General features: G+C 37.4%; 1 protein-coding gene across 6 annotated transcripts in view; it reads right to left on the bottom strand.

The window, feature by feature from the left end:
• LOC103183150 (sterile alpha motif domain-containing protein 12-like) overlaps positions 1–19,973 on the bottom strand; it is a 118,940-nt gene that overhangs the window by 79,390 nt on the left and 19,577 nt on the right. For 3 of the 6 annotated variants that reach the window (XM_007900464.2, XM_007900465.2, XM_007900466.2), the window contains exon 5: positions 11,604–11,727. The exons of 2 other annotated variants lie outside the window; for them this stretch is intronic. In XM_007900464.2, the coding sequence (XP_007898655.1) occupies positions 11,621–11,727 (107 nt within the window). In that variant the 3' untranslated portion in view covers positions 11,604–11,620. Of the gene's footprint in view, positions 1–11,603; positions 11,728–16,165; positions 16,246–19,973 lie in introns of those variants that run through there. One more of the 6 variants, XM_042333538.1, reaches the window with a different exon arrangement.

Raw genomic sequence — 19,973 nt, 5'->3', positions numbered from 1 at the left:
GCACATTGTTTATATTCTAGAATATGAACAGTCCAAGAAAATAAATAATCATTCAAATATCAGAAAATTGATGATGAATCAGTATTGGACGTGAAAATCAGACTTTGGCATCTTCTCAAAGAAGTGCACCAATTGAAGAGCTTTTAGGGTCAGCGTTCAATGACATGCAACCATAATAGGTCAACTGGTCTCTGGGTATTTGTCTGCTAATGATGGGAAATGTCAAGAAGTCACTATTTCCCTCAAAGCTCTGACTGACTAATCCAGACTCTTATGACAGCATTTATCATTAGATGTCTTCATTATGTTTAGATTTAGCAATATATTTACTACAATCAATGTGCAGACCCATTACAAAATGCTTTGTTTGTAATTATTTATATTGGCATTTATGTTCTTTTAGTCCTATAATTGGATATTAAAATTTCTTTCAGAATCTAATACTAGATAATGTAATATTGCAAACTCTATTGCGCAAATGTTGTTTAGGATTATTATTGGTTAACAAAAGAAAAAACAATAAACATGTTCAATTACCAACACCGACTTTTTAAGGTTGCTTTTTGCGAAAAAGGACTAAAGTACTTTGTAAAAGTTCAACTCTTAACGAAATAATCGTACAAATGTGCAATTAAAACCATGTCGAGTAAATAATGTACAGTGGAAACGGTATAATAAATGGTGCCGGTCAGAATCCCGACAATACAGTCACCCACTAACATTGCCAAATGGCTAATAACTTGTCAGCTTTTACATATATAGTATAAACATACTATATAAATTATAAATATATATATAAATATAAATTAATTTGTGAAGTCAATCTGCTAATGTGGCAAAATTCCTCAGTCCCCGTTTGGGTAGATGTTAAAGATCCCGTGATACTGTTTGAAAACAGAACAGAGTTTCTCCCAGTGCTCTGACCAGCAATCCCCCAAATAAAAAATGAGCATTTACTTCATGGCTGTTGGTGGGATATTGATTGAGCGCAAATTGGTTGCTGCATTTGCCAGCAAAATACACTCAATAACGTCATAGTAAATCTGTGAAACACTTTGCGACATCCTCCCAACGAGAAAGGTACAATATCAAATACAAGGATTATCATTTTTCCCCACTGTACTAATGTGTTGACTGCAGTTTTTGTTCAAGGTTTTGGCCCTCTGCTGGCTGAACTGTGTAACTCACTCAATTAAACAAAACACCTTAATTCCAGAAATTATTTACTGTACTTTCGAAGTATGGTTTCAGCAATCTCGTCAGTCTTGATTTAACATACATCTTCCTCTCATGATTTGGTTGCTGTCCTGCTCTGTTTCCTGCTATGGGTCAGCATTATACCCGAATGAATGAATTCCAAGTCCTGATGTGGGTTCAAATCCCACATCAGGACTTGGAATCACATAGTCTAAGCTGACACTCCAATGCATTTCTAGGGGTGTGTTGTATTGTCAGAGGTGCTATCCTTCAGATGAGGTGGGTCTGTCTGTTCAGGTGGATGTTAAAGATCTCATGCACTATTTAAAATGAAAAGGGAGTTTATTGTAGCATCCTGGTGATTCGCTCACTACATGGTTGTTTGTAGGACACCGCTGTGCACAATTGGCTGCCGTGTTTCGGCCACAAAGTACAATTTACAGTATATCCTGTGAAGCGCTTTGAAACATCTCAACGATGTGATAAGGCGTTGAAATGTTATATATCAAATACAAGGATTATTATTATTATTCAATGCACCTCAGGATGTCAGTAATTTATTCGCTTGCCATCGTGAACCAAGTTAGTATTCAAAACAAAGTAGAGAATGAAAGTGTCCTCATTGCCAGCCATTATATATGCCTATGCAGCATAATTCTCAGTCCTCACTTGGCATAACACATGTAGACATATAACATATATACTGTATATATATTCAGACAACTAACTCATAGATGTGCAAACCCATCACCATTCTTATAAGTATCGAAATCAGAGTTCCAAGTATGCATGCCACCTTTCTGTCTTTATTGGAGTGCACCTTGGCTCTCCAGAAATATGTATTCAGTTCTGATAAGTATTAGGTGCAGGTTCTCAAGACGCAAGGTTTGGGGAGCCCAGAGTCTGTGTTAGGGTATTGCTTCGGTTTTACTAGCTAAGACCATGGAGCCTGCCAATGAGAGGACCGTCTGGCAAGCTTCCTGCTACTTGTCTTGTTAGGAACACCCTACCCATTAGGGCTTTGATTTACAATGTTAGTAGGAGCCAAGTTGCTTGTTCCTTGACCCAGTGACTGTTCTCCCCCTCCAAATCCTGCTGACAAAATACTGTTACAAATAACAGGTTGGCCCCAAGGAGATCTCCACCTTACCTTAAGAAAGATAATCATTAGCTGTTCATTTAAGATTTATGATCAGATGAGCATATTTGTTCCCATATACCCTTATCACGTAACTTTGTTACTTGTGCCAATCCATTTCTTATTTAAACATCACACCTTACTAGTCCTAAATTTGAATCCACTATCCAACAACAACAGCTTACATTTAAATAGCGCCCTTCACGTGGGGTAGCGTCGCAGAGCACTTGACAGTGGCGGAGTCAACGAGCCAGGAGGAGAGGAAGGGTAGAGCTGACCATAAGCACGATCAAAAAGGAAGGTGGGGAGGGAGTGGGCAAGGCAGAGGAATTGAGGGAGAGAGTTTCGGGGACACAGGCACCGATGGTGGAGCGGAGGGGACAAGGGACAAACAAGAGGTTGGAGACAGCCAAGTGGGTGGTGGAGTGCAGGGTAAGAAGGTCAGATATGTAGGGAGGTGGGAGGGAATGAAGGCATTTAAAAACAAGTGAAAGATCTTGAAATCGATCCGTTTGGTAATGGGAGCCAGTTGTTTGGTGACACTGCTATGCGCAAATTGGCAACTTTGTTGGCCTACATAATACATTCACTCCACTTTACAGTAGATCCTATGAATCGCTTTAATATATCCTCATGCTGTGAAAGGCACTGTATCAAATCTAAGGATTATTTATTTATTAAAAGAAACATAATGTTTCAGACAAAGAGAGAAAACTCAAGTCTGGGATGTAAATATAAGCAGATTCTTGTTGTATACTCTCTAAATTCATGGGGTTAATATTCTTAAGATTTTTATTCTTAAAAACTTCTCTAACATCTTGACTTTCAAAAATTTGATTCAAGGACACACTGTCACAGCTGGTTTTCTACCTGCTGTTCGTGTCTGAAATGAGCCAGGTGCATTTACGAGGTATATTTGTGCCACTGAGCATTTCCTATTCATATCAGAAATTAAGTTTTTGGCATACAGGCAATATACTTGCTGCCACAACCAGATTTGATCAGGGACAGAACTGGGCCAGTACAGCGTTAGTGAAAAAGATGTGCTCACCTGATCATAGCCCCTCGAGTTAGAGATTCATAGCAGTATTGGAGCTGGGAGAGATAGCAGAATGGGTTGAAATAATTGATGGGAACTCAAAAGAAAAGGTAGAAGGGCATTTTCTCAGCCTGCCAAGAGGAAGTGGTGTTCCACAGAAAACCGCGTTATGACTCCTAGTGTTCACCATACACATAAATAATTTGGATTCAGGTATAGAAGTGTGGTGTCACAATTTGAAATGACGCCAAACTGGTGGGGCATGGCAAACAATGAACAGGATTGCAGAAGAATGCAGGAAGACAAACAGATGGCAAATTGAGTTTAATGTAGGAAAATGCAAAGTAATTCACTCCAGCAGGAAAAATAAAGGAAAGTAAAGAGATCGGGAGATTCAGGTTCACAAATCTCTAAAAGTAGCGACACAAGCAGATAATGCTATATAAAAAACGGTCTATGGCGTGATGGGTTTTATATCTAAAGGGAGACTGGCTAGTGGAAGTGAGGAAGTGATATTGAATTTATATTAAAAAAATCTTTCTAAGGACTATAAGGAGTTAAAATAAGATGCTAACTGTGTAAAAGTAATGAAGTGATTTGGTGCCTTAGTTGGACAACAATTGACGTATTGTGTCCAATTCTGGATTCCACACTATATGAAGCTATAAAGGATATAGAAGTGATGGAAAGAAGATAGCGTAGGTTTACGAGGATGATACCTCATGCTTTCGCCCACAAATTATACAGTTAATTCACTTTAACAATATATTCTGTGAAGCGCTTTGAGATGTCTAGATGACGTGATAAGACAGTAAATTAAATGCAAGGATTATTAATCTAATTACTATCCACAACTAAAAGGAGAAAACCTGAGGACAGAGGTTCCCAACTGACAACAAATACATCAATTTATTGGCAAAAATATTTAGTTGTGCCCACTAGGTAGCAAAGTACACAGTTTTTCCCAAATTAGAAATGGCAACATAGGAGATACAAGAGAAATGAAGAGATCCAATCCAGGGTAAGAGAGAGAGTATCACTTCTTCTTAGGCCTTCTTCTCTGATGTCGTTACTAACTGCTTGCTTGCCATCTGGTGCTTTGGTTCAACATTGATAAAATAATCTCCTTTATTTTCATTTTGTTTCTTCAGTTGCCAAGTCACACTGGCATTACAAGAGTGTGAGTAATTCTGAAATCTTGTAGTTAAGTGCTGTGTTTCTGCTAATATTCCGAATCTTAGCAACCACCTAAAAAACTCCAACACGTGTTAATTTTGCTTTAATTTCCTTTAGATATCTTTATTAGCTTAATAATAATAATCCGTAGCTTAATACAGTTAGTTGCATCACTGGATCTTCTGGTGAGTTCTTTCTAGTCAAAGAAGGTGTTGAAGCATGCAGTAAAACAATCTTTTTTGTTTTTATTTAAAAACTCATCCTTTTTAGTGAAAAACAAGTTCCATTTTAAGCCATATTCTGAAGATACTGAAGAACTGTATGGTTGGCAGAGCGCAACTTATTTATAAATGCACGACCAGAGACCTTGTGAAAATGTATCCAAAGCAATGACAAATGAGTCACCAAAGTGTTCAAGAGAACAGCTTCAGAGCTGTGTAACATTGGCAAGATCCTCACCGGTGGAGAGGCTATGTTAAAAATCATAGTGATCATGGACTTGGACATACATTTTAAGGTGATTGATAATTAATGCACTAATTGAACCTTAGTTTGATCACAATATAGGGATAATATTCAGTCAATTTCTGCCAAAATTGCATACACTCTTAAAAAAAAGTAAGCATTACATCCATTTGCAATCCTGGCATATCGAAAAAAATAGTTGTTGCCAAAAGTATTTGGCATCCACTAACTGGAGAAGACATGTACCTTGAAACACATGAACAGCTATTCCAAGATTTTAGCTCCTACATAAAGAACAGTACAATCTGTCAGAAAGATGAGTTTATTCAGAGGCAGCAACACAAACAATATGCAATTCCCGAAGATGAAAATAAATCATCTCAAGAGTTGTTTTCTGGATTTTTGTGTTTTTTGTGTGTTGTTTGCATTCAATGTCCAGTCAGCATCCAGGTTTACAATTTGCTTTAAAAAGACAGACAATTGTAAGAGTCAAGATTCGTGATGAATAAGTGCCTGAGCTGGTTAGGACCAAACACAACCCAAACACAAATTGGAAATATGACTGAATTTGCAATCTGTTCAAGTAATCAAACTCTAATTCTGCTTGTTTGATATTGTTGACATTTCCCACAACCACCATCACCATCATTCCCGTTTATCCTTTAACATTTACTTCAAACCAAATTTATTCTAACTTAAATAAAACACAGATTCTTCCCCATTGTCTTTCATTACAGTGAGTAAGAATCGAATCAACAAATGTAAAAATCAGTTGGGGTTGAGACGGTTGACCTTCCAGAAACCCCCAGAAACCCAATTCATCCATATCTGATTCCAGATCACAAGAACTCCTCCTCCTCCCTGAGCCAAACAGTTTGAAAACCTATCCCTATTTGCAACATCTATCAATGGTTGGTAGCTCTTAAAATCACCTTAAAAGTGATTTAAGAACAGAAATTAGTATGGTAAAACCTGTTTCTTTCATTGTGGCATATCTTTTAATCCCATTTTCCTGGTTTTCTCCATATCTTTCAAACTTTTCTTCCCAACCATGTATCAATAATAATAATCCTTGCATTTGATATCGTGCTTTATCACATCTTTGAGATATCTCAAAGAGTTTCACAGAATATACTGTGAAGTGAATTGACTATATTTTGTGGGTGAAACACGGCAGCCAATGTCCCACAAACAGTCGTGGATTCAGTAATCACACTACTTACTGCTAGGTAACCAGAGGTGTGTGTAGTAAGGAAATTTGCCTAAGGTGTTGGGATCTCGCCGAACTCTTTTAAACACTCAATCAATTATGTATCTATAGCCTCCTAGGCCACACATTCTATGTGTTTCATAATTCTGTGTGAAGAAATATTTTGTAATTTTGCTTTAACCCTTTCACAGCTCCCACCCTCACCTCCGGTGACCAGCCAGAATTGTCAAACATGGGAAGTCCTCCTAATTTGAAAGGCACTAAAACTTGTATGTAAACCTGCATGACTAATTCTGAGATTGCCTGGTTTGGGATCTCTCAGGCAAAGGTAACTATCATTCCCTATCTAACATGTCAATTCCCCTCATCTCTGCCAGATCATGCTGATGACCCTACAGGGGAATTAAGTCTCCTTGGGAATTGACTACAAGAAGACAGGTACAAAAACATTAGGCAGAGCTGGCTGAGGTAATCCAAAATCAACTTGGAGATGCATGCATTGTAAGCCAAGTCCTGCACAGGACTTACTTAGCTAAATAAACACGGTGTTCTTTCCCCTCTCCCTCTCAACAGAAAGTTGGACATGGGCTTTGACATGCAGCTCAGACACAAAATGCAATCTACCGAATATTTTCCTGCAAACATTTTTATGGTTTGGGCAATTTCTGTATGTACTTTGTTGGTGTTTCTTGTTTTGCTCAATTATTCACTCGTGTGCTTGGATTTTTGTTACTTTACATCAGAATTTTGGCGTTGGGCAGATGTGGGAGCAGATGAGGAGACAGGAAGGCACAATTGATTGGTCAGCAGAATGGCCTCACTAGTCAGACTGATAAGGAATTATTCAATCATTTAGGCATCTGACTAGTAACTTCAGGAAATATAAAAGTAGTAATGGTTCTTTGTGGCATTTCAGTCACCTTTTAATAAGAAGATTCACAGTAAGTTGTGACAAGAGAAAGATGCTATCGTTCATTTGGCTGAAAGATTTTGAACAGGAGGAAAGTACGAAAAGGGAGATAGAGACTCTCTAGAAAAAGAGAAGTGCTGTTTAAGGCAACGCAGAACAAAAAGATTGTAACTCTTTAAAAAAGGGAGGTACCAGCTAAGAACATTCCGATTGATTCAGTGATTGTTGGTTTTGTGCTGTTTGTTATTGAGATTGCTGTAAATAACATTAACAGCTTTTGTTCATCAGCCTCTGTGTTAATCCCCATTTATACAAAGTGGGTTTATGAGTGCTTTGCAAAATTTTCATATGCAGAATTGGTCATTTTTAAACCCTTGGGCAAAGAAATCTGCAAAGCCAGAAGAATAATATTCATCATCATTTGAGACACAGATTCTGATTGTTTCCTGACTCAATGTGTCACAGAGACCACAAGGAGGTTCTGTTCTTGATTTAGTTCTAGTCTAGTTCTATTCAGGAAGTGGAAATAGGGGTTGATCCACTCAGGGAAAGTGAGCACAACTCAATAACCTTCAGTTTAACTTGGGAAATCAGCACACGACTAAACTCTTTAGGTGGGCAAACTTCAGGGGTGTGAGGGCTGGGCTGAGAGACTAGACTGGGAAGCATTATTCAAGGACAAATCAGTTGTGATGAAATGAACATCTCTAAAGTACATTATGCAATGTATGCAATACAATTATATACCCAAGTTATATTGATTAGCAGAAACACTGGAACAACCGCAAATCTAATATTGCTCCAGTTTATGCTATGCATTATACAAATTATCTTTCTCTGTAGTGTAGTTGGTATAGTTGTGGGACAGTCACATGTATTTATTTCGCAGATTTTGATTAACAATTTTTTGTAGTGAAATGTAATCATATTGAAGCAGTTAGAAGAGTTCTAGTGTAAGTGTTCACATTTCAAAAACTATTTCTCAGGACATGAATAATTCCTTTGAATGCTCAATACATTTTGAAGTATGTAAAGACTTCCTACCACATATTGTGAAATCTGAAAATATAGATGCTTCAAAATAAAGTGTGGAAACGACCCTACAAGGCAAATAATCCTTTCTTTCCCATTGGCAGCCTCTACATTCTAATAGGGTGGACTTTTCGGAACAAATGGCATGTGGAGTCAAAACAGCTCAACAAAACTCCGAATTCCTCTTTTTCAGAAAGATTCAGACAAAATCATTTTGTCAGGGGGTGAAGATTGCTCCAAGTGATATCTTTATATATTCTCTCTAAATTAACTTTTTGAGATTAGCCCAAGGAGGTAGATTTTCAAATCAGTTTAATAGCCTCTCTTTGGAGCAGTCCCAAGAGCCTATGATCCCCAGGATACAGGACACAAATAACAATTTGGGTTTACAAATAGGCTTAGCTCTGCCAATAAAGTGATACCATTCCATGTCTTGCCAGGCATGACATTCAGAGGCTTCCCAGCACAAATAGAATGAAATCTAACAGCATTCTCTTCACATCAGATGAGACAGGGCTGAATAATTGGAGTGCACTAAATGCCCCAGTTTTAAATGAAGCTGTGAGCCGTCTTTTTTTCTCAAAAAGATTGCAATGCTTTGAAAAGGCCAGATTCACGATGTGTAAATTTCCCTTCACATTTACCTTTATTAAGTCAGATGTAAGAATATACTTCCTCACTGAACCCTCCACAAGGAGAAAAATGTTAAAGTAATTAAAACACACATCGCATTTGATTTCAAAACCTTGTAGCTGTTCGAGATATTATAAGATTGTGATTTTTTCAGAGCACAAACCAATGACTTAATCTTGCTACTAAATCATAAAATGATAGAATATCTACAGCATTCAGAACTTCGGGTCTGCTCTGCTGTTACTTCCAGTCTTGGAGCCGTCTACTCTAATTTTGATCATATGTTCCCTCCCCATACCCTTTAATCATATTGTTCAAGAAATCATAAATATCTTCCATTTTGCATAACAATAAATTGTACGTTTATGGTGTCTGTAATGTTGAAACATTCAAAAACAGTTTCACAGCAATTGTTGCAACATGTAATGACTTTATGTAGGCAAACGCAGCAGCCATTTTTCTCAAAGCAAAGTGCCACAGTCAACCATGAGGTAAATGAACCATGAATCTGTATGATTTTTGGCCATGGTACCTTTCTCTTTGCTTGTGAAAGATTGTGTAGTGGCTATTAGGGTCTCAACATTGAGACTTATTTTGTGTCATAAATGTCTATGGTTCAATAGTTCTATTCTCCAAGAATAATTTGCTTATAATTTCATGAACTGTCTTTTTTGTGATGTGTAACTCTCTGTATTGGGAAGGAAACAGAACCCAGTTCATTGACCATTCCTATTTTAACACAAATTCCTAATACCTAGAATAAATATGTTTACTCACTTCTGCATTTTCTGTAAGACAGTCCAATGATGTGGTGACCAACCTCAGATGGGATCTGACCAATCCCTTATACTGTTTAAGCCTCTACATGTAGTGTTGTAAAAGGAGCAGCAGTGCTGCCTGAGAGTTGACAAAATCAAATGATTTTTTTCAGGGCTCCTTGAGAGGCAATAGCATTTCCAGCAACAAATATAAATACTTTAGGCTGCAGGAGTTGATAGATTACAAAATAGCAGCGCTCTAGATCTCAAGGGGTTAATTACGGATAAGAAATGATCCTTCGGTTTAACACCATAGAACACAAATTCTAGCATTAATCATTTTCAACAAATGGGAAAAAAAATTGATTTCAAATCTAAACGTAAATGCGGGGGCACTACTGTGTAACCAAACTGCAATTATTGTCATAAATAAATCTGGAAGATTTAACAAGGGTGTGCTTTAATGTATAATTTTTAACATTTTTGAGACTTGCAGAGGCGATCTAATGCAACAAAAATGTGAACAAATTAGAATTTAAGAGGAAACCTACTACAGATTATAATTATAAAATTGTAATCACAGCTAAAGCAATGCCATGTCTGCACTATAAATCTCAGGAATTGAGGGGGTTTGGTTTAAAGGAGAATACAGTTTACAATAAATATTGTTTATACAGTCGATAATAAAGCTTATAATAAAGTGTTCAATAAACTGTATAGAAGATTTTGTAAACCCAAACCCTCTTATTTCATGAGATTCCTAGCCAATTTACTTTACAGTATATTTTGTGAAGCGCTTTGAGATGTCTAGATGATGTGATAAGGCACTATATCAAATGCAAGGATTATTATTATTTACAGTATATCCTGTGAAGTGGTTTGAGACGTCTCAATGACATAAGGCATTATATGAAATGCAAGGATTATTGTTATTATAGAGCTGGACCCAGAAACATGCACCTGAGATCTATACCAGGCTATGCAAACTGAGGTATAATGTGATGATACGTACATTTTTAATAGAGCAGGCTAGCAAGCATCCCCTGGCTCTGCTCAATCCTTTATCGGATTTGAGAGTGGAGGAGCACTTATGCAGTAAACATGTCTTTCTGCAATGGGATGCATCAAGAATCCTGTATCCCAAATTACCTTCCACCAAATTAACCCGTCAAAAGTGCCATTGTGTGGTTTGATCAAAGTTACAGCATTGCCTAAGCTAGATGGCCTGCACCACCCACCAGCTCTGAGAGGCATTGGTAAATATTTAGCAGCTATCAACAGTCAGAGGGAAAGGCATTTCTCCGAATTGGAGATTTATGCAGCAAAGTGTAGAATGATGACCACGAAAGGTGTCCAATTGTGCTACTTTAGTCGGATGGGATGGAGCATATACGAAAACAACAAACTTGTTGCAGTCACTCAATTTTTCAGAAATTCTCCATTTGCCTTTGGTTTACCCATAATCCCCCATGCAAAGGAGCATCTAAATCATGTTTGTCTATTTGACTGAACAATCCTTACAATTGATGCAGCATGTAAAATGTCAAAATGTCTCAAAGTGCTTCGCACATAAATTGCTGACAAGTTTTGTAACTGTGCATTTGTAAATAAACCAACCACCATTATGCAAGAATGTCCCAAAAGCAAAATTGAAGTGAATGACCAATATATCTGGAGGATGAAGGATCATTACTGTTTAATTTAATGTGCACCTAAGGAACAAGTAGACAGAACCTCATTTTAAATGTCTCTTCCAAAGATGGCACCTCCGACAATCGAGCACTCCTCAGTACTACACTCAGGTATCATCAGCCTGGACTATGTGTTGAGTCCCAGCATGGACATGGCCCATGTCTTCTTTTACTTAAAGCAAATCATGAACCTGCCAAGTAGTATACATGTAGACTGTCTTTGTTGAATGTAAAAAGTCGCTTAAATCTACTTGTGGAGATCCTGGCTGGATCTGGACAATTCCAACCATTTTATTATCAAGGCAAGAAGAATAAAATAGCTGATTTATTGCATGAAGTGCCATAGATTCTATATGATTTCTATACGATTCTTACGAATTATATTTCTGGAAGGTAAACACAAAATACTGCTTATGGGGCTTGCGGATGTTTCTCAAATCCAGCATCCAGTCCTCAGCAGCCAGAAGGTTGGACCAACCTGCCATAGAACACAAATACTGATAAAAGAAGCTGTAGTAATGTGTATGAAAGGTTAGTGTGTGGCGCAAACGCACATATCGGTATCCACATACTTTTCCTATTTGGAAAGCCAACTTGGGGCCAAATCCACTATATTGGATTGGGAGAAGTCTTGAAAAATATACAAATGACTGTGCTTCTCAATTTTACACACTAGTTTAAAGTGAAAATAATAAAGTAATCACCCCCCAAATAGGATGGGCATAAAATCCAGACCGTCCAATAAACTGATTTTCATGATAAACCTAAAAGTTGTATAATTGGGTTAAAATGCAGAAATTCAATGAGGAATATATTTTTTGGTGGACGTCCACAAAAGGGCAAGGGAAAGAGATACTGTACCTTAAAGGTCATCTATCATCGTACTAATCTAGTTATTCAGCAAAAAGTAAAACTGAGAACTGCAAAATTAAATTTAGGTAGAAGCAGTATATGATTTATATTACTACAACGCTAGATCTTCTATCAAAAAAAAGAAAAAAGAGGTTTCAGTACCAACAAATCATAAATAACATGGAGTAAATTAGGTCAGATACATCACTTCAACCTGTAACTGGCCTTCCCGACATGCTTTGCCATCTGAGGGTAAATGCTACAATGAGATTCGCTCTTTTAAGGCAAAGATAAATCAACTTCCAAAGGTTTGTTGTTGTCAAAAAATATATTACTCATACCAAGCACTATTCATGGAAAACTGATTTTCTCATGCCCTGGTAATAAACTACATGGCACTCTGGCCTTTCTGGCAGCAAGCCCATCACAGCCAGGGCTATGTACCTCATTCGACTTGACAAATTAAGCGTTCCAATAACATTAGCCATATTGAACCTAAAGATGTTCCTTGGTTTTGACAATAAGGCTTGAATTCAAATGAAAGCCTGTCAGTTTGCGCAATAGGTACCCATCTGCACTAAAGTTTCAGGTTTTACTGATGCTTTCTTCCACAGGATTTACAAAACAATGTGGGAACAATACATACCGTTTCCAAAATCATAAATGCTAGAAGTATTTTGAATATGGACAAGATGATATATATAGGCTGTATAGGTTATGTACAGGTTAATGCAGACTGAATAATTTTGTCTGAAAAGAAATGTTCACCTCTCAAATGTAGATTTAAGTTTAGTTTACCTTAGTTAGAGGGGATAAATATTTACACATTGCAAACAATGTGAAAATGTGGAAATAGATTTTAAGTCTGATTTACCCTTCAACTTGAAATTGAATCCTAAGGGTAGTTCTTGTACATAGTGGTTGTCAGTGCAATAGAGTACACTTTACTTTGTTGCATTTAGAAAAACACAGTGGCTTTGTCTTTCATTATTAAATAAGGAAATACTTCCTACACTGATAGTTGGCCAGGAAAATAAACTTTCTTGATTGAATATTTCTTGATTTATGCCAAACTTTCAAAAGTTTTTTTGAAGAAAATGATTTTGAGATTGAAATACTCTAGTTAAGAGATCATCATATGCTTACAGGCACAGTTGGTACCACTCTCACTTCTAAGTCAGAAGGTTGTGGGTTCAAGCACAATGTCGGCACTTTGAGCTCACAGTCCAGGCTGATATGCCAGGGCAATGCTGGAGGAGCTCTGCATGGTCAGAGGTGCCATCCTTCAAATTAGACATTCAACCTGTTCGGGTGGACATTAAAGATTACATGACACTATTTGCAAAGAGAAGGGAATTATTCCTCGTGTCCTGGCCAACAATCACCCAGATAAAATTGATCATTAACTTTGCTGCTGTGCAATTTTGCATTCATCTACAAAATACAGTCGCCACACTTTACAGTAAATCCTGTGAAGCATTTTGAGACAATGGAATAATTTGCAAATTAAGGATTATTATTATAATAAAGATCCTTCTCAACACACATTTGAAATGCAACTATTCCTTGTCAACTTGGGACTATTTCAGAACCCCATAGCTTTCCTGCACGTGGATTGACTGGGTATTTAACTCTAACAGCAAGCAAATGCACATGTTTTTTAAAAAAATGTTTTCTCCAATTGGCTATATTTCATACATTGTGTGTTAGCATTTAACTGGCACTTTTTTCTTACAATTAAAAAAATTCTTCACTTTACTGGAGGTGGGGAATGAGATTCATTTAATTAAAAATAAACCCTGCAAAGCTCCAACCAAATTCTACCAGAAATGTCCCAGGACTATTTAAGCACAATCTTCATGCAAATAATAGAAAACAGTTATGACAGCAATACTGTCAATCCTCTAATTCTATTCCTTATTAAGAGTCACTATTATTCTACTGTGACATGTAACATTAATTGAATAGCAAATGGAATTTAATGTGAATAAATGCAAGATAATGCACATTGGAACACAAAATATGAAACACAGCTACATAATGAAGTGACCCAATATCTACCCAATGTGTTACTTCAGTCCAATCAAACAGTGGGCAAATATCATAACCTCAAATTAATCAATCAAACTCTGCAAAGTCAACCATCCCAACAATTCTCCTGTTCAACCCTGGCCTTATTATGACAACCATAACAGACACCCACCTCCACATCACTATCATTCAATCTCAACCTCTTTAAAAGTAGTACTGTATCCCATTGCCTTACTTTGACTGTTCAAGCCTGACATGCTTCTCTGCACAGATAAATAAATTCTCTTCCAGCCTGCCCACTCCCAATCGCCCAGATGAGATTTTGTCAGGGCAATACACTAGTAGGTGTTTCATATAAGTTAAAACAGATTATTAAAACCTAAGAAAGCTGATTTGAAGGGGGTTGTTTGGAATATTGAATAAAGTTTAGGCTCTGTCATTTCAAAAATACATTGATATATTGCAGTGATTTTAGTGAGGAGTGACAAGTTTGATTCAAGGCTCAAAGGCACAAAGAGACTCAAAAATTCAGTTTGATTTAATTACAAAGAAGATTGAAGAAGGACAAGATACAGGTTTTAACTTATTCTCAAAACAGAACTAGAGGCCATAGCACAAAAATCAACAACTCTCAAAAGGGACTGGAAGAAAAATCAAATTACCAATGCAATACCCACTCTCATCAATCAATGCTATGTTGATTAATTCCTTTTTGAAAAAAGACCGGATGAATATCTTGTTAGGCACAGAATTTGAGATTATAAGGGCACCTTTAAGACTATCAATACTCTATGGAAGAAAGATTATGGTTCCAGTGCTAATGAAACAATGGAAATTATAACAAAGTCACCATTGAATAATGCAAACTGAAATTGAGAAATTCTGTTAAATTATCTTAGACTGTTCAGGGAGATGTTTCACAGACTTTCATCTGCTTGGAAGTTTGGTTTTAATACATATAATAATATGTCAGGTTATCACATAACAATATTTCATAGGACTTCACAAAGATTTCTGTAAAGTGTAGTGACTATTTGTAGGTGAATGCAGAAGCTAACTTGCGCACAACAGCATTATTGAAGCGAATGACCAATTTGTCTGTGGGATTGTTGGCCACAATACCAAAGCAAAAACCTTTTATTCTTAAGTAATGCCACAGGATCTTTAACATCCAACTGAATAGGCAGACATCTTAGTTTAACATCTCATTTGCAAGGACGGTACCTCCAACAATTCTCTGGCATTACATTGGAATGTCAGTCTAGACATTAGGCTCAAAATACTTGCATGGGGCTTGAACCCAAAAGCTTCAGAGGTGATAATGAACCAATCAAACCAGACATCTTTTTATTCATGGTCATTCACGTCCCTCATTAAGCATCGTCCACAATCATTGTAGGCTGACTAAATTGCATCTTTTTACAGTGAACAGAGCAAATTGAGAAGAGATATAATTGTTTCATTCTAAAGGTAAAATGGCTAAATAGGGAAAAAAAATGACTTCCTTTGTTGGGTCAATTTAGTGAAAGATGAATGTAGCTGCAGGAGTTTGGGCAGAGTAATCAGGAAAAAGGTTAGAAGGAATTTCTTCACCCAACTAGTGGTTAGGGCACAAAAGTAGTTATTTCATTATCACAAGTGGCTATTGAGGCTGGACCAATGGTATCATTCAAAAAGGAATGGGATAAAGACTCATCAGAAATGTAAAAACATTAAGAGATATGGGGTAAGAGTCACAAGTGAAAGTAACAAGAAAAAAATGTGGTCACTCAATCCACGATCGTTTGTGGAACACTGCTGCATGCAATCAGCTGCCATATTTGGGCCATAAAATATACAGTTACTCCATTTCACAATATATTCTGTGAAGTGCTTTGAGACGACTCAACAACGTGATAAAGTGCTATATCAAATGCAAGGATTATTACCAACAAGAAGGACAATTTAAGAAAAACACAGAGGTAGTAGCAATGCAACAGATGCGATAAACCTTTTGTGATTTAAAAAACTGTTTCTAAGTACTTTACCAATCCTGTATCCTCCTACACCCTCTCCATCACACATTTTTGGTTGTTGATTTGTCCTTCTCGGATGCACACTTTTGCCTGTTGACCTTTGCATATTGTAATGAGCACATCAGCCACACACACACAGTCACAATTTCATCACGTAGTTTTAAAACATTCACAGATATTGTCTTCGAGAATTTTTTTACATTAATTAAAAATTCACTAAAGCCTTTTTTAAAAAAAACTACTCCTTTAAAATCACATATTAATAAACACTCACAAAAAAAAACCCAAGAGACGACTTTTTTCCTAGGATGCCAGAATGCATAGCATCGTTAAAATTCAATCACAGAACAATGTTCCATTCTTTAGCAGGTCGTCGCTGCTCTACAAGAACATAGAAGCTACAGTGATTCCATCAGCATGGCTGACCTCCTATGTGCATCAAGAGTAGGGGACATTAGCCACATTTCCATACTGTGGTAAAGCTGATAAATCTAAACCCTCTGCGGTTCCTTATTTGTAAGACAGTTTTATTGATTCCTTAGTTCAGCCAGAGCTATGAATAAATTATGTGGCAGTGACAAACAACTCATACGTGTTGATGAATGAATAGGAAAGGAGCTGGTTATATATGCAATTCTTTTTCTATTACATTGGAAATTTTTATAGCAATTTGGTCATGGCTCTCCATAAACAATGCAGCTCCTTCAGCTAAAAGCTGCAAGATCAGCAACCTCTCAAGAGTTTGTTTTCTCAGGAAGAAGATTCAGTCATACATATTTTAAAAACAAAAGCAAGACTGAAATAGATTATGTTCTGAAAACATGATGTGCAGTTTCTCTTTATCCCTTTTTGAATAAAAGCTGCTCAAGCTTTATCAACTATTCTGTCACTAGAGAGATGAGCAGTGAAACAAACCATGGTATTGCTTGCAATAATGCATAAGACACTCTGTGGCTAGCATGGGATGCTAAAACAAGATTGCCTAGCTCTTAAGAGTTTTCTTCATTTCATTGTCAGCATCCTGAACACCACTAGATTCGTTGGCATGCACAAGCTCCAAAATGCGCATTTACCATCCTTGAAGGTGCTGTGGCATTATGAATCATGGATATGGGGATGCCCCATTGGGTGTGAGATGGGGATGCCACACAGGGTGGGAGATGGGGATGCCACACAGGGTGGGAGATGGGGATGCCACACAGGGTGGGAGATGGGGATGCCACACAGGGTGGGAGATGGGGATGCCACACTCAATTGTTGTCAGGACATGGAGAGGAATTCCTCTTTTTGAATAATATTATAGTGTTAACATTTGACACTCCAGCATCCGTATTGTATGCTTCAAAAGGCATTCTGTGGGATCCATAACATCATTAAGCACGGTGTCCCAACTTCTACAGCACAGAAACAGGTCATTTGGCCCAATTAGCCAGAGCTGGTCTGGCTAATTGGATCAAATGGCTAATAATAATAACTTGGTTACTCATTCCATGACTGCTTGTGGGGCACTGCTGTGCATAATTGGCTGCCACAATTCACCCACAAAATATAGTGTCAATCCACTTTACAACATATTCTGTGAAGCGCTTTGAGATTACTCAAAGATGCACTAAGGCGCTATATCAAATGCAAGGATTGTTATTAGGCTTCCGTCCCTCTTATTCCCTCTCCTCTTCTTCCTTTTCCCTCATGTATGCATCAAGTTCTCTTAAATACATTGATGCTTTTTGCTGCAACTACACCTTGCAATAGTGAACTCTAGATTCTCACCACCCTCTGAGTAGAGATGATCCTCCTCAATTCCCTTTTAAATCCTCTCATGATTTATTTTATTGGTGTGGCCACCTTACTTACAAAGAAGTGGAAACAGCCTATTAACGTTCACTTCATTGAATCCTTTTGTAATTTCAAAGACTCTATCAGGTCCTCTCCCAATCATCATCTGCAGAGAGAAAATCTCCAACTAGTCCAACATTTCTTGATAGCTGCATCACTTATGCATGGTAACATAACTTCACTTTCTCCAATGCTACAATACCTTTCCGCAGTATAGCTACCAGAACTGCATCTAGTACTCTAATCAAGGTTTAATATAAATGTAACTTCACTTTTCTACATTTGTACTCTATTCATCTGGTCAGAAAGCCAAAGACTTTATTGCACTTTTTACAGCCTTGTCCACCCTGGTTTTAGCCATGAGCCCTTCAGATGAGACGTTAAATTGAGGTCCCATCTGCCTCTTCAGGTGGAGGTTAAAGATCTTATTGCATTTTATTCAAAAAGAGAAGAGAGTTTCTCCTGATGTCCTGCCCAACAATCCCCAAATAAAAAAATTGGTCTCTTACTCCATTGCTGTTTGTGGGACATTGCTGTGCACTAAACTGCCTCCTGCATTTCGACCACAAAATATACAGTCATTCCACAATAAATCCTGTGAAGTGCTTTGAGATGTCTCTACGGGACACGATAAGGCACTATATCAAATGCAACAATTATTATTTTTTATTATTATGAGTCTTTTTTTGTGACACCTTATCAAGGCCTTCTGGAAGTCCATATAACCTACATCCATCAGATTTTCTTTATTATAGAGACAACATATTAATTATGAGGTGAGGAAATTATTCTCAAATTGCTATTTCTGATACTCCATAAACTTTGACTTGATTGAAACAGCCAGAGACTCAATAAATGTAGGCTTTATCTGCTCAAATTCCTCAAAACCTTTGCCCCTTTAGGTCAATTAGTTCACTGTGAGGTCAGAATGTGTTTATGAAATAAAAACCAAGATTAAAAAGGTAAAAGGTTTGAAGATAAAGTTGTTGATCATTGTGCTAATGGCAATTTATAAATTATATTCCATTAAAGTGCAGGAGCTTTCAATCATAAAAGTTCCATTACCTTTAGCAAAAATGCAATTCCTTAAAAAAATTAAAATTCAAGCACTTATAATTTACAGATCATTGCAAGTTCTCTTTCTGTCAGCTTTGATTAAGTAGCTCCCTCAGAGGTATATTTACTTTTTTTTTGCAAGTCAGCAATGCTTTGATGCACTGTTGCACTGTCATGGGAAATCAAGTGCCAAGTGCTTCTGAAACAAGTTATTAATCACAACCTTTAATTCAATATTGGGTAACAAAGCCCCTTCAAGTACACTTCTAGCCATCAGTTATGTTCACAGAAGAAGGAAATGCTTGTAAAAATGAAATATGTTGACTTATCATCATGAAGCCACCGATCACAACCGTTAGCGCTGGAAACACGGTAAGTGTTCAGTTCTCAAAGGCAGAGGTCCATTATCATAATAACCATTTTAACAACAACAGATGACATTCGTATTGTGCCTTTCAAATGGGAGTAGAGCATTGATCCTTCTGGTAAACACATCAAACTTTCTGAAAGACTATAACAGGCAAATTTAATGCTGCGTTTTCAGATGACAGCAACTTGCATTTATATAGTGCCCTTCCACGTGGGGAGGCGTCTCAGAGCACTTAACAGCTTAACACCGAGTTGGGGAGAGATGCCCCGTAGGCACAGCAGAAGAGGAAGATCTTCGTGTGCGATCTGAAGATGGGGAAGAGATATTGAGGAAGAGAGTTCAATAATTTTGGGATGTAGTGGCTGAAAGCAGGCAGTCTACGATGGAGTAGAGGGATGAGGGATGTGCAGGAGGCTGGAGTCAGCTAAACGAAAGCAGAGGGTAGTGGGGTGGGGTGTAATTTGGTCGGAGAGGTAAGCAGACAGATGTTTTTATTAACTCTTTGAGATCGGAAAACATGTAGTCACTCCGAGATGCCATCTGGCCTGAATGGCGCTATATAAA

This window comes from Callorhinchus milii, unplaced genomic scaffold, assembly GCF_018977255.1.
Source record: "Callorhinchus milii isolate IMCB2004 unplaced genomic scaffold, IMCB_Cmil_1.0 Scaffold3, whole genome shotgun sequence".
In the NCBI taxonomy this organism is placed as follows: Eukaryota; Metazoa; Chordata; class Chondrichthyes; order Chimaeriformes; family Callorhinchidae; genus Callorhinchus; species Callorhinchus milii.
The sequence above is the reverse complement of the archived record's forward strand: the minus strand, read 5'-3'. Positions and strand labels throughout refer to the sequence as shown.